General features: G+C 48.7%; 1 protein-coding gene across 12 annotated transcripts in view; it reads left to right on the forward strand.

Moving 5' to 3' along the window:
• The window catches only part of RALGDS (ral guanine nucleotide dissociation stimulator), a 129,925-nt gene that overhangs the window by 108,308 nt on the left and 8,539 nt on the right, over window positions 1-13,078 (forward strand). For all 12 annotated transcript variants that reach the window (XM_077284662.1, XM_077284664.1, XM_077284666.1 and 9 more), the window contains 5 exons: window positions 10,733-10,909; window positions 11,767-11,960; window positions 12,069-12,143; window positions 12,582-12,775; window positions 12,863-12,984. In XM_077284662.1, coding sequence (XP_077140777.1) covers window positions 10,733-10,909; window positions 11,767-11,960; window positions 12,069-12,143; window positions 12,582-12,775; window positions 12,863-12,984 — 762 coding nt within the window. The remainder of the gene's footprint in view (window positions 1-10,732; window positions 10,910-11,766; window positions 11,961-12,068; window positions 12,144-12,581; window positions 12,776-12,862; window positions 12,985-13,078) is intronic.

Consider the following 13,078-nt stretch of genomic DNA (forward strand, 5'->3'; position numbering starts at 1 on the left):
TGTAAACGCGGGACAATGTAAGCGCGGCACAATGTAAGCGCGGCCCAGTGTAAGCGCGGCACAATGTAAGCGCGGCACAATGTAAGCGTGGCCCAGTGTAAGCGCGGCCCAGTGTAAGCGCGGGACAATGTAAGTAGGGCCCAGTGTAAGCGCGGCCCAGTGTAAGCCCGGCCCAGTGTAAGCGCGGCCCAGTGTAAGCGCGGCACAATGTAAGCAGGGCCCAGTGTAAGCGCGGCACAATGTAAGCGCGGTACAATGTAAGCGCGGCCCAGTGTAAGCGCGGCCCAGTGTAAGCGCGGGACAATGTAAGCGCGGCACAATGTAAGCGTGGCCCAGTGTTAGCGCGGCACAATGTAAGCGCGGCACAATGTAAGCGCGGCCCAGTGTAAGCGTGGCCCAGTGTAAGCGTGGCCCAGTGTAAGCGCGGCCCAGTGTAAGCGCGGCCCAGTGTAAGCGCGGCCCAGTGTAAGCGCGGGACAATGTAAGCGCGGGACAATGTAAGCAGGGCCCACTGTAAGCGCGGGACAATGTAAGCGCGGCACAATGTAAGCGCGGCCCAGTGTCAGCGCGGCACAATGTAAGCGTGGCCCAGTGTAAGCGCGGCCCAGTGTAAGCGCGGCCCAGTGTAAGCGCGGCACAATGTAAGCGCGGTACAATGTAAGCGCGGCCCAGTGTAAGCGCGGGACAATGTAAGCGCGAGACAATGTAGGCAGGGCCCAGTGTAAGCGCGGCACAATGTAAGCGCGGTACAGTGTAAGCGCGGCCCAGTGTAAGCCCGGCCCAGTGTAAGCGCGGGACAATGTAAGCGCGGCACAATGTAAGCGCGGTACAATGTAAGCGCGGCCCAGTGTAAGCCCGGCCCAGTGTAAGCGCGGCCCAGTGTAAGCGCGGGACAATGTAAGCCCGGGACAATGTAAGCCCGGCCCAGTGTAAGCCCGGCCCAGTGTAAGCCCGGCCCAGTGTAAGCCCGGCCCAGTGTAAGCCCGGCCCAGTGTAAGCGGGGCACAATGTAAGCGCGGCCCAGTGTAAGCGCGGTACAATGTAAGCGCGGCCCAGTGTAAGCGTGGCACAATGTAAGCGTGGCACAATGTAAGCGCGGCCCAGTGTAAGCGCGGCCCAGTGTAAGAGTGGCACAATGTAAGCGCGGCCCAGTGTAAGCGCGGCCCAGTGTAAGCGCGGGACAATGTAAGTGTGGGACAATGTAAGCACGGCCCAGTGTAAGCGCGGCACAATGTAAGCGCGGCCCAGTGTAAGCGCGGCCCAGTGTAAGCGCGGCCCAGTGTAAGCGCGGCCCAGTGTAAGCGCGGCCCAGTGTAAGCGCGGCCCAGTGTAAGCGCGGCCCAGTGTAAGCGTGGCCCAGTGCAAGCCCGGCCCAGTGTAAGCCCGGCCCAGTGTAAGCGCGGCCCAGTGTAAGCGCGGCCCAGTGTAAGCGCAGGACAATGTAAGTAGGGCCCAGTGTAAGCGCGGCCCAGTGTAAGCCCGGCCCAGTGTAAGCCCGGCCCAGTGTAAGCCCGGCCCAGTGTAAGCCCGGCCCAGTGTAAGCCCGGCCCAGTGTAAGCCCGGCCCAGTGTAAGCCCGGCCCAGTGTAAGCCCGGCCCAGTGTAAGCCCGGCCCAGTGTAAGCCCGGCCCAGTGTAAGCCCGGCCCAGTGTAAGCGCGGCCCAGTGTAATCGCGGTACAATGTAAGCACTCTGCTGTTATCTGCTGTATAGTTTAATATTTACCTGCAGCGACCTCTCACCCGCAGGAGGTTTATCTTTATCTCCCCCATCCTGTGTTTGCTTTACTACATGCTTTATTGTATTCAGGAAGGGGGAAAAACAGCAAAAACTTTCTAAAAATGTGACCAACCTAGTCACACTGCGCAGGGTTAAACCTCTCAGAGGTATGTATATGGCCCCTAGACTGGCATTTAGCACTTCTTTTTTTTTTTTTTTTTTTTTTCAGTTGGGAGTCAAGATTTTTTTCCTGCCATGGTTTCTTGCCATCTGCAGATTCTCAGATTCTCCCACCACGCTCGGCCATTCAGTTATGAAAAAGCATCAACCATAAGTCATTAAGGTTAATTAGTCACAGAGCAATCGCTGTAAATTATCAATTAACGTCTAAATAGGGGGCGCCATTCTTAACGAAGTATGAGATTTTAAAGGGGACTCATTGCCAGATTTAGTTATGGTATATAGACGACCGTCCGAGATTAACCAGGCAGCAGAACTTCTCCATCAAAAATGGCCTCCAGGTGGGACCATCCAGGAGCCAGAAAACAGGAGCCTTGACCTGGTGACTACTCAGGAGCAGCACATGACTGGAAAAAGTGTCATGTGACTTTTTCTTGGCTCTGATTGGCTGAGAAAGATCAAGGAGCAGATTTGAGAATGTATTTTTCATTGACCCTTCAGGACATCACGTTCTCTAGGTCCTGAGGAGATTTTAAAGGGGACTTGTTACCTGAGTAGGTTATGGTATATCGATGATGTCTAAAAAGAAAAGGAGCCTATCCTGGTGACTACTCAGAAACTGTACAGGGATGAAGGAAGGTTCGGTCCTCAGGCTTGGTGACAACTGCTAGATGGTAGGGGGCATTGGGGCAGAGGACTGATGGGCTGTGACTATCTGTAAGTTCCTCCATACAGTCAGGGACACAAGTCCCCCTCTGCGACCGTCAGGGGGTGTCTCCACAGTTATCATCATCTCTCCTGGCCATAGGTTATTGCTGGAATACCCCTTTAAGTTTTTCTCACCTTTGCTAGTTTTTTATACTTTTCCTAATTACTAATTATCATCACGTGTATTTTTGGATATTGATGGAATGAATTCTACATGTTGGTTTTTCTTTTTTTTTAATGTTCGAATGAAAAATGTAGGTGTGAATTAATCCCAGATGTTTGTGAATTCTCTGACATTTGTAATGTGCACGCTCAGGGGGTTAGCGGGAAGTGCGGCATTTCTGCAGTCTGATGGCGGGGTTTCATTTTTATTTCTTTTTCCCAAAATTGCAAACTATTCAAATTCTGAAAAGTCTTTCATCGTAGCGGAAAAAAAAACACAGACGATTGCCTGGAAAATGTTGATTTTTTTTTTCTTGGGCTGCAGGTGCACTTGCAGGAAGTGAAGCGAGATTTTTTCCTTCTTTCTTCCTTTTGCTCTACATTTCCTATAATCCTTAAAGGGATCGTAGAGGTAAAGCATCATGTTATACCTACTTGTGCAGGGCCCTACGGGTCAGGATGTCTCAGAGGGGTTCATAATCACCTAAAAAATAAAGCCATGGACCTCCTGCTCTGATCTGTGTTTTTCCGTTCCGTGGTGTGTTCCTTTAACAATATTTCCCATCGTTCTCTTCTGCCCAGTTATATTTCTGGGAAAGTTGATTGACCACTATAGTTTCTGGCGTTGTTACCTACACTAGACATGACCCAATATACCCCAAGTTGCTGCAGATTTACCCTTTAAGGGGCGGTGAAACCTGAGTGGTTACCCCAATTGCAGCCATTGTTCCTGGGGTGTATACATTGGCAGGACACTTTAACCGCCCATTTTATCCTAGAGGGGGGCACCATAGTGGCTGCAACTCTGTACATTTGGGTATCACACAAGGACACGTAGGTAACTGGGTCACCGCCACTATCGGGTGGTTTTGCCCTCGAATTCCCCAAAAGTCATCATTCTGGTATTTCCCAAACTGCATGGATTTTCTAACCACTTCCTTAAATACTGAGTTTTGTTCTTTCTTTTTTTTCTTAAAAAAAAAAATAAAAATCTAGTTTGACTTTTATGCTCTTTTATGCGAGAATTAGGGTTGAGGGAGGGTGCATCAATATGGCCGCCCATCGCCAGGCCTCTTCTTGGCTCGGTAGCTGCTGCGGACAGGTGATGGAACGGAAATATCTCTTTATACTTTCCACAGTAAACAGTGCGAACTTCCCAGGGGACTGATGACTTCTCGAGAAAAAAGAGAGAGCAATTCCCAGGAGAATTGATCTGTCTCATAATTCACTTCCCATTGTATTGGCTCCATGGGGGAGGGGGTGACAACGAAATCGAGGTCGTGCTCAGAGAAAGTTTACCAAATGTCAGCTTGCTTAACTGAGTGAAAAAAGGTGCATGTCTCCTTTAAAAAAATTCTTAAAATATTATTATTATTATTATTATTATTATTTATTGTTATAGCGCCATTTATTCCATGGCGCTGTACTTGTAAAAACAAGTACAATAATCTTAATCAATACAAGTCATAACTGGTACAGGAGGAGTGAGGACCCTGCCCGCGAGGGCTCACAATCTACAAGGGATGGGTGAGGATACAGTAGGTGAGGATAGAGCTGGTTGTGCAGCAGAAAATTATTATTTAAATTAGTTGTAAGAAAAAATGTACTTCCCCTTTAAATAATAAAATGCAAAATTGCAAAAGACTATATATGTGGGCGTGTGTGTGTGTGTGTGTGTGTATATATATATATATATATATATATATATATATATATATATATATATATATATTATACACACACTTACGTGTGTATAAATAAATACATAAATTTTTTTTTTTTTTTTTTTTTTGAGAATGGATGAAGCAAAAGTGGAAGACAACCAATATGGCCTCTGTTACAGGTCCTGATAGTCAAAACTGCAGCCCTGTGACAGTCGGTAATGATGGCGGCCATATGGTTTGTCAGCCCAGATTGTACAGAAACCTGAATAAATAAATTGCACTAAAAACAGAATGCAGAGTGGGTTTCACACTTGTGTACAAGTCCTTTGTGACCACCCAGTAACTGTTCTGATGCTGCTCCCAAATTAGCTACAATTTAAGTTGTTTTTGTTTTGTTTGTTTTTTACTTTTTTTTCTATATTGTAAATTTTGGGGGGTTTTCCCCCCTTTTTGTTTTTTTTAAGGTTTCAATTTGTTTTTGTCTCTATTTTTTAAGGTAATATTTTAGTGTTTTTTTATTGCTATTGATTTTGATTGAAATTAAAAATTTAACTGTCCCAATACTCTCAATTAGCTAACATGTAATATTTCAGTTTTCTCCATTCCTTTTTCATTTTTTTTTGTTCTCCTTAAAGCAATACATTGTGTTTCTTTTTCTTTTCTTCTATATTGCAAGTTTTCTTATTCTTGTGTTTTGTATTATTATTTTGATACTACTATCGGTTTTCATTTGCTGTTCTGTCCTTTTTTCTATTTTTCTGTCTGTAAATTAGGACATCTCCATGTTTATGTTGCCGCCCCAGGGGGGTGTGTGTGTGAGGTTTTTGTTGCTACGGTAACACGTTTTTAAGGGCCATTGTCAAGTGACCTGGATACAGTCCGGCCGGGTATTGTGTTTGGTCCATAGGGAAGCAGTACATTCCTGCACACGCATCTCCCCCCTCCTCCTCAGCCATATGTATCTGGATCTATAGATACAATGTCGGGTTTGTGATTACGGATGCAACCGGGAATCCGATTCCATCAAGGAAACGGAATCTTAATTTCAGGAAGCGATTACCTGGGAATGCCATAATCTGCAAGTAAATTAATATTGTAAATTGAGGTCCTCATTTACATATGCAAATTAGGTTGTGTAATGTGCCCTATTTTCCTATTCTTATATACAGTCGTCTGAGTGTCCAGGAATCCCCCACACAGAGACACCGAGAACCTCTCCAGTCTCAGCCGTCCATCCATCCATCCGTGTCATTCCGATCCCTTCTTTTCCATGAGCGGTCACTTTGCCCATTGTCTCCAGCCACTGACTCCGCCCCGACAGCCTTTGTCGCTGGCAAATGGAGAGAAGCGGCCAAGAGACGCCCCCATCTCATCTGCGAACTCAAAAAAAACAAATCCCTTTCTTTTCTACTTCCAATTGTGACCAAATTACATTTGCTTCAAGTATTTAGTGGGTCAGTTTAACTCCGCGCAGGACAGACTGCATGCTATTGGGAAAAGGTGGCTGACAACAAATATGGCTGCCATTGCAGTTTTTTTTTTTTTTTTTTTTTTTAAAGGGGTTATCACCCAGTCTTTCCAGTTTCCGGAGTCACAAAATCTTTCCCAACCAGCAGTAAATATGGCAGCGGAAATGAAGAGAGTTATCATGCCACCACAATGGCCTTTGCCACACGATTTTGTTGTGCAACGTCTGACCGTACCCTCAATTTTCACTACATTTTCTATAGACTAGCGTGTGATTTTTACCTAAAAAATGAGCAATTTTTTTCTTATTTTTTATAATTGTATTTTTTGCTTTTTTCCCCCATATTTGTCTTAAGTACTTCTTTGTAGATCTTGTCTGCTAGGTTATGATTTCGGACATTTACACCTCGCGCTCACAATCCTGACATCACCTGGCCGCCATGTTCGTGGAGAGCAGCGTCACCGGAGACCTCGGCAGTTTCTGCGATCCTGGGTGTGCGGCGCGTCCAAAGGTCACTGTCTGTAACCCCGGACTCCGCTCTTATCTGCAGGCCGTCCTATCGCTGCACTGTAGTTTGTGATTTCCTCGTGTTCTGATGTCGAGGTGCACGGCAGTGCCAGACTTTTTTATTGTTTTTCTGATCAATCTGAACGGGATCCAAGAAGTATCGTTTCTCTTTGCGGAGAGTGACATGATAAGCATGTCGAGGTGAGGAGACTTAAAGCCGCAATGCTCCTCTGGGTCAATCTGAACAAATATTGAATTCACAAGTTGTCTTACACTCCAGAGCGGCATTCACAATTCTGCTGGTTACCCATAAGCACAGTCTGGAGTTGTGAATGCAGCTTTGGATGTGACTAGAGACCTGCAATCCTAAATGTATTCCAAAATGATGTTATGAAACCAAAAAGCTCCCTTGGATTATTGTTATCCGGGGGCTGACATGATGGGGCATTGTGCTCGGCGGGAGGCACTAAGATGTTTTTCCTGTAGTAGAATTTCCAAGAAACAATGCCTCTCCTCTTCTGCGGCCCAAATCAGAACAGTCTGTCTCCTGCCTGAGCTAAGAGGTTTATGGGCTTAATCCGCCGCTGAGCTCCTGGCCGGTGTCACAAGACCCCATGGCGGATAACGATCGCTGCCGTGTTTACCGCCTGCACGAAAGCCCAAGAAGAAGTGCGCGGGGTCCTCATAGTCCAGTCTTGGATTCTTACTAAAATCTCATGAGATCTGACCTGTCCGGGATTATCAGAGGAAAGTGGCACAATCCAGATGAAAAAAACATAGTTATATCTTGTTCCACTTCTTTACTACTTTTTATTTTTTTACCTTTTATTTTTTGGTTTGTTTTTAATTATTAACAGATTTTAAAATGTTTGTTTTTTCCCTTTTTCTCTCTTTTTTTTTTTTTTACCTGTTCAGCTAGATTTGTTTTACTTTTTGATAACTTTTTAAATTGTGTATTTATTTTGAAAAAAAGTGAAAACATTTCCCCCCCCCCCCAAAAAAAGGAAAGAAAACAAATAAATATATAAATATAAGATATGTTTTCTTTTTGAGGGTATTTGAGGTGTTTAGTTTTTGTTTCTCCCTTTACCTCCATGATGACGGCCCTGACATGTCCTGATAGAATGTGGCGGGGCCGGTTCCCCTCCGGGTGGGCCAGCCCAGCGACAGGACTTGGCTGTTGTGTTCCTGGCTGTCACTATGTGTCCGGGGATTGTTACTCTGTGACTCGCACTTGGTACCTTTAACCACAGTAGTTAGGGGGGTCATGTGATCTTTTCGGCCTTCACTTTTGTGTCCCGGTGATTATTGGTGTTTTTGTTACTTTTATAAGAAGAGGAACAAGGTGGGAGTGAAATCCCTAATCCTGCAGGAAGCAATGGCGCCCCCACCAGGAGGTAATAGAGCGGAGGGGGCTGCATCTAGGGCCCTCATATAATATCCAGAGGAGAGCGCATCTCGGCGAGTGTGTACATTATATGGGCCACATGTTATTTCCATGTAATTCTTCATTTCCTCAGTGGTGGCGCTGTTTGAAAAATACCTGCTCCACAGATTACAGCCGATCTCCCACAGATCACTTATTTACCGGTCGCTCAAAAGTGATAAACCCCAAAGGTGAAATTTTAAAGGGATGGTTCAGAATTTGACAAATAAGGCTGCTCTAGAAACGGCACCAATCATGTCTGCAGGTTGTGTGCGGTATTGCAGCGAGCTTCCAGAAGCCGCCTGTGGACAAGGATGGCGCTGTTTTTTAAAGAAGGCAGTTTCTAATTCTGTGCAACCCCTTTAAGGCGGAAGTAACTTTCACCCTAAAATTAAATGCACCCCAAGTCTGTGAGCCACCCTATAGATAACTGTATCTGTGAGATGTCCCGGCTCGTGACCTTCCCACCAACACCCTGGACGTGAATCCTGCGGTCTGTCCTGCTCCTGTGACCTCCGGTGACCCCCGGTCCTCGCTGTGATCGCGCTCCCCTGTAGATCCGTTCCTGGGCTTATTATGAGCAAAGTAAGATGATAATAATAGGGAAAGAGGAACCGAAAATTGCAAAATAAGGGTTAAATATAAACCGTGGCCGCCCCGAAAATCTGCTAGAAGCGGAGCTGCCCGTGTCCGGGAGAGCTGGGTGGTGGGCGCCCCACTCTGGTCATATAGGACATCTGCCTGGGACACCAGGGTGACCCCAATGTTACCACTGCCGCCTTTACTGTAGGTACCAGGCAGTTTAACCCTCGCTGTGCTTCCCCCTGCTATCTGGCGTGCTGTTTGCACATCCGCCTGCACTGACGGGATTATATTTGCATGTTGGAGCTGTCCGGTCGCCAACCTCCTGTGAACTCACCGTGCGTCCACCTGCTGAGACCAGCCTTGTGGTCTGCGGGTCTCACAGTGGCTCAGTGGGTACGAGCACTGCCTCTTCTGTAAGGTGTGATCACACCTACCGCCCCCCCGCTTCCCAGTATTAGTCACAGCTGTGCTCAGAGTGCAAGAGACTGTGTACACAGGACGGGGGTACTGACTGGGGGTACGCAGTGAGGAGCCCTGCACCCACTGTATCTAAGCCAATGTATCTAATCTGTCTGCTGAGCCATGTATCTAATCCTATCCTGTGTGATACTGTCTGCTGAGCTGTGTATCCAATCCTATCCTGTGTGATGCTGCCTGCTGAGCTGTGTATCTAATCCTATCCTGTGTGATACTGTCTGCTGAGCTGTGTATCTAATCCTATCTTGTGTGATACTGTCTGCTGAGATGTGTATCTAATCCTATCCTGTGTGATACTGTCTGCTGAGCCGTGTATCTAATCCTATCCTGTGTGATACTGGCTGCTGAGCGGTGTATCTAATCCTATCCTGTGTGATACTGTCTGCTGAGCCATGTATCTAATCCTATCCTGTGTGATACTGTCTGCTGAGCCGTGTATCTAATCCTATCCTGTGTGATACTGGCTGCTGAGCGGTGTATCTAATCCTATCCTGTGTGATACTGTCTGCTGAGCCGTGTATCTAACCCTATCTTGTGTGATACTGTCTGCTGAGATGTGTATCTAATCAAATCCTGTGTGATACTGTCTGCTGAGCCATGTATCTAATCCTATCCTGTGTGATACTGGCTGCTGAGCTGTGTATCTAATCCTATCCTGTGTGATACTGTCTGCTGAGCTGTGTATCTAATCAAATCCTGTGTGATACTGTCTGCTGAGCCGTGTATCTAATCCTATCCTGTGTGATACTGGCTGCTGAGCCGTGTATCTAATCCTATCCTGTGTGATACTGGCTGCTGAGCTGTGTATCTAATCCTATCCTGTGTGATACTGTGGTCCATAATAGAACCCTGCTCTGTGTCCTCATGTGACAGCCAATCAGATTGCAGTTTTCCTGATTCTGCGGCGGTTGGATGATGTAAGGAGGGCTGTGATTGGCTGCTGTGTGTACATGGGGGGGAGAGTGACCAGTGATCTGGTGGATCCGGCTCCTGGTTGCTCAGTTCCCGGAGATGGTGTTTGTCCTCCGGTAATGACAGGAAGTGTGATCCTAGTAGCCACCATGTAACGCAGCAGCCGTGTGTCTCTGCCCGCCCCGCTGTGGTGCTGGATGGGCACTGTGGGTAGAAGTCCTGCTCACGGCCTCCCCCTCCGTAGGTTGCGGTGCCAGCTTTTCCCTTTGCCTTCTTCTCACCCGTCTGTGACCTGGCACAGTCCCCTGGTGTAGTGGGCACTTCACGAGTGGCGAAGCGCGAACACTGTGATTACTTTACAAATCTCTTGACATTCGGAAACACTTGATGCTGCGGCTCCGACTCCAGGACCTGGCAGGAGACGGTGATGGTGCGGCATCCTGGGGAAGGTGCCGCCACTTCTCGCCCTGGTGGGAGGAGATGTAATCCCATCAGGGCTTACTGGTAATGGCATCCAGGCTATTATGTGATTGGCCTTCTCCTTGCCATCTGCGGGCTGGTAGCTGCCACGGACGATGTGGTGGGCGCCGCTATCAGAGAGGCCCCAGATCCGATTACCATGGAGGATTATCATGGAATCCGCTGAAGTCGCTCCCCCGGCGGGCACCGTAGTGCCAGCATCTGCAGTGCCAGGAGAAGGGGCCAATGACTGCCCGCCTGTGCACACTGCTGCAGACCTACTAGTCCCAGCATGCCCTGACTCCTGCACAAACCTAGGAGAATGGTGCCGGGCAGTGATCCCCAAACAATCAGTGCCTGCTGGGAGTTGTAGTGTTGCATCTCTGACTTTACAGACCATGAGTGTGATAGTTGGTAATGATGACCGTGTCTGATTAACCCCTCTCTCCCCTGTCTCGTCCTCACAGAGCTCCACGCAGGAGATCGGAGAAGAGGTGGATGATGGCGTTATCTACAGCATCTCCCTGCGGAAAGTGCAGCTCCACCACGCGGCCACTAAGGGGCAGCGATGGCTGGGGGTAAGCAGGGTACCATCCCCCATGGGCACGGCTGAAGGCGGGCTTGCTGGACCCCGGGACACCACGGTGAGGAAGATAGCGGGGTGTATCCAGGGAAGGGGACTGTGCGCTATATTTGTGTATTACATGTAGGTAGGATGGACAGATGCCAGTCGGGATCAGGGCTGCGCTCACTGGCCCATGGCATGACGGGCGGGCGGCCATCTCATGCATGCGACCTATGGGAGAATGTACAGACCGGACCTGTTCATGTAATTCAAGGGGCTTCCACACAACAAATATGGCTGACTGGCCTCCAACAGGGAAAGTTCCCCACTAGCAATATGGCTGCCCCTGCTCCGAGACTGATGGAGTTAAACCATGAGTTTCTCCCAGACCGGACACCTTCCTGTCAAGAACAGGGCAATGACCAAGCTGAGGTCGGCCAAAATCATAAGGTAACATGCAGCCCGGAGATCCCCACCGGCCCCCGGAGCAGAGAGTGTAGGGGCGGAAGGGTGGGCCTCTTCCTCCTCGTCTCCGGGGGCTGCAGATATAGCTGATAATAGCCAAGAATATCCTATGATGGAGAACTCCCTACCTGTGTGGATACATTAACGTGTGCTTGTTGGGATCCCAAACTGCGAGCCCTTCAGGTTCAGACTTCTTAAAGGGATACAACACACTTACACGTTGCAGTCACGTTTTTCTTTCTACCGTGATGCGTGAATGCACCATATACCGACCAGAGCTACTGAGATGTAACGCTCGGTGACGGCCCTCCGGTGGAGCCATGTGCACACGCCTCCATTAAAGGGTTCATGTTGTACACTCCCTGCTCCCAGGACTGATAATCTGACGCGTCCTCGCTTTATCCCCGTCTGACCCCAGCTTGTATTTCCATCCTGGTAATTGTGATTGTATTTTGTAATTTCTTCTTGCAGTTGGAGAGCGAGACGGCGCTGAGTCTGTACGAGACATGCAAGGTGCGGACCATCAAGGCGGGGACCCTGGAGAAGCTGGTGGAATACCTGGTCTCCGCGTTCAAGGGCAACGACTCCACCTACGTCACCATCTTCCTGTGCACCTACAGGGCGTTCGCAACCACTAAGCAGGTGCTGGACTTGCTGCTAAACAAGTGAGTCTGTGCTGGGGGGCATGAGAGCTGTGTACCGGCTCTTTAAGAGACTCTCAGGATCCCGCCAGGGTCGGTACAAATCAGGTAATCTGCTTCTTTCTCTTTAAGGTTTGGGCGTCTTCACCCGCAGCTGAATGGCGAGCACTCCCACAACAGCATCGACGATCGGCTGGAGCTGAAGAAGTAAGTGAGCGGCTGATAACAGCAGGCGCTCCTGCACCGGCGAGATCTGGCCGCATCCCATAACCACAAGAGTCGGGGAGACAGTGTATCGCTCACACCGTACTGCCAGCCAGAATGTATTATGGACCTGTCCATAGACCTTGCCTTTAATATCCTAGGGTTGCTCATGTCAGCATTACAGTGAGCAGGTTCTTCTCGGCAGCATATTTCGGTATTTCCCGTTGTGCGGGATGCGGGGAATTTCCAGGCTGAGAACTAAATCTCTTCCCTCCTCCAAATACCGTCCCGTAAGATCAAAGAGTAGACGGAGGCCGAGACCCCCTCCCTCATCTCATACAGGCTTACTGCCTAAGCCCGTCTGCAGCCTCCGCATGTATATATAGTGAGCAGTCTGGACCGCAGAGCTGACGCTCTAATCCATGTCTCCTCTCTCCACAGCACCATCTCCTCCATCCTGGGAGCCTGGCTGGATCAGTACTCTGAAGATTTTCGGCAAACCCCGGATTACGTGTGTCTCAAGCAGCTGATCGCATACGTACGGCACAACATCCCCGGCTCAGACCTGGAGCGCAGAGCTCGCAATCTACTGTCACAGTTCCAGAGGCAGCAGATCAGCGAGCTGGAGCAGGACGGTGAGTGGTAATGTGATCGTCCATGTGACAGCACAGAAGTGGCCGCCGCTGCTCATAGTTGACTTTTCATGACATTGGGTTTTGCAGTCGTGGACCACACAAGCTGCACGTTCCGCCTCGTGGAAGAGAGCGCCCTCCTGGAGGGGAAGCCGGACTTCTTGTCCTTCCAACAGGACATGGTGGCCGAACAGTTTACAGTCATGGACGCTGTGAGTTCTCTTTTTATTTCCTCTGCATGTTCACTACTGAAGGGAAATAATGACCACACAGGAATCTCCCAATGTATTAACTTAACAATGCCCA

This window comes from Ranitomeya variabilis, chromosome 2 (genome assembly GCF_051348905.1).
Source record: "Ranitomeya variabilis isolate aRanVar5 chromosome 2, aRanVar5.hap1, whole genome shotgun sequence".
Lineage (NCBI taxonomy): Eukaryota > Metazoa > Chordata > Amphibia > Anura > Dendrobatidae > Ranitomeya > Ranitomeya variabilis.